The sequence below is a fragment of the Mitosporidium daphniae genome, assembly GCF_000760515.2.
Source record: "Mitosporidium daphniae strain UGP3 chromosome Unknown contig-412, whole genome shotgun sequence".
NCBI lineage: Eukaryota > Fungi > Microsporidia > Mitosporidium > Mitosporidium daphniae.
This window is the reverse complement of record NW_013546386.1, coordinates 1-879: the sequence shown is the minus strand read 5'-3', so window position 1 is coordinate 879 and position 879 is coordinate 1. Positions and strand designations below refer to the sequence as shown.

General features: G+C 31.6%; 1 protein-coding gene across 1 annotated transcript; it reads left to right on the top strand.

Moving 5' to 3' along the window:
* Positions 1-311: 311 nt before the first annotated feature.
* On the top strand, positions 312-879 carry DI09_414p10 (uncharacterized protein; the record flags this gene model as incomplete). Its single annotated transcript, XM_013382196.1, has 1 exon — positions 312-879. A coding segment is annotated over one exon (568 nt), but the record flags the coding sequence as incomplete, so codon positions are not given.

The following is an 879-nucleotide window of genomic DNA, read 5'->3' as shown; positions in this document are numbered from 1 at the left end:
GATGGTACTTATCCTTGCTAAATAACAATCAATTACAGCAATCGTTACTAAAGACGCGATTCCCATTTGCTTACTCCCAAGCCGTAACTTTTTACCAGGATTTCAATCAATTGCGATCTAAAATAGCACAACAATATCTATATAGTGGTATTGGTAACCATATAGTTAATAGATTTTTGGGTAATTCGTTCCCAATTATCAAGCAAGGTTCCTATCCAGTCAATTTTAGATATGTATTTCCTGATGGAACCTTTGGTACAAGTAAAATTTTGAATTATATCAATAATATTTATTAACTATAAAAAAATAATATGAAACAAATAATAGCAAGCATTTTGTATTTTTCCGTTCTAGCAATTTATGCACAAGAAATTGACATTAAGAAAAATGATATATTGATTAATGGTAAGGTAGTGGGTAAAGTGGAAAATAGAGATGCCTGGGATACTATGAAATTTTATGATAATAACGGAGTATTGCGTTTTATGATTCTACCCAAAAAAGTGGAGTTTCAGAATAATATTAATTATTGGAACTTATATACTCATCCACAATCAAGAAAAATAGTTGAATTGTTAAAAAAACATGCTCGACTTTTCAAACCTAAATTAGGAGAATCCGAAGTTTTGGTTAAGTTTGGTATCTTGTCCGAAAATGGCTTTAATGAAGATTCTATCCAATTTTTCTTTGATCAAAATGGTGGGAGAATGAATTCAGATAAAGATAAAGCGGATATTGCTCGCAATCATGAAATGGAAAAAGGCGCATCGGTGCAGGCAGAGATAGCCAAAGCCAATGCAAAATATAGCGATGGAATTTATCGTTCACAAAAATTGTCTAATGTAGTTTTGAAAATTCAAGAGATCGGAAGAGCGTCGT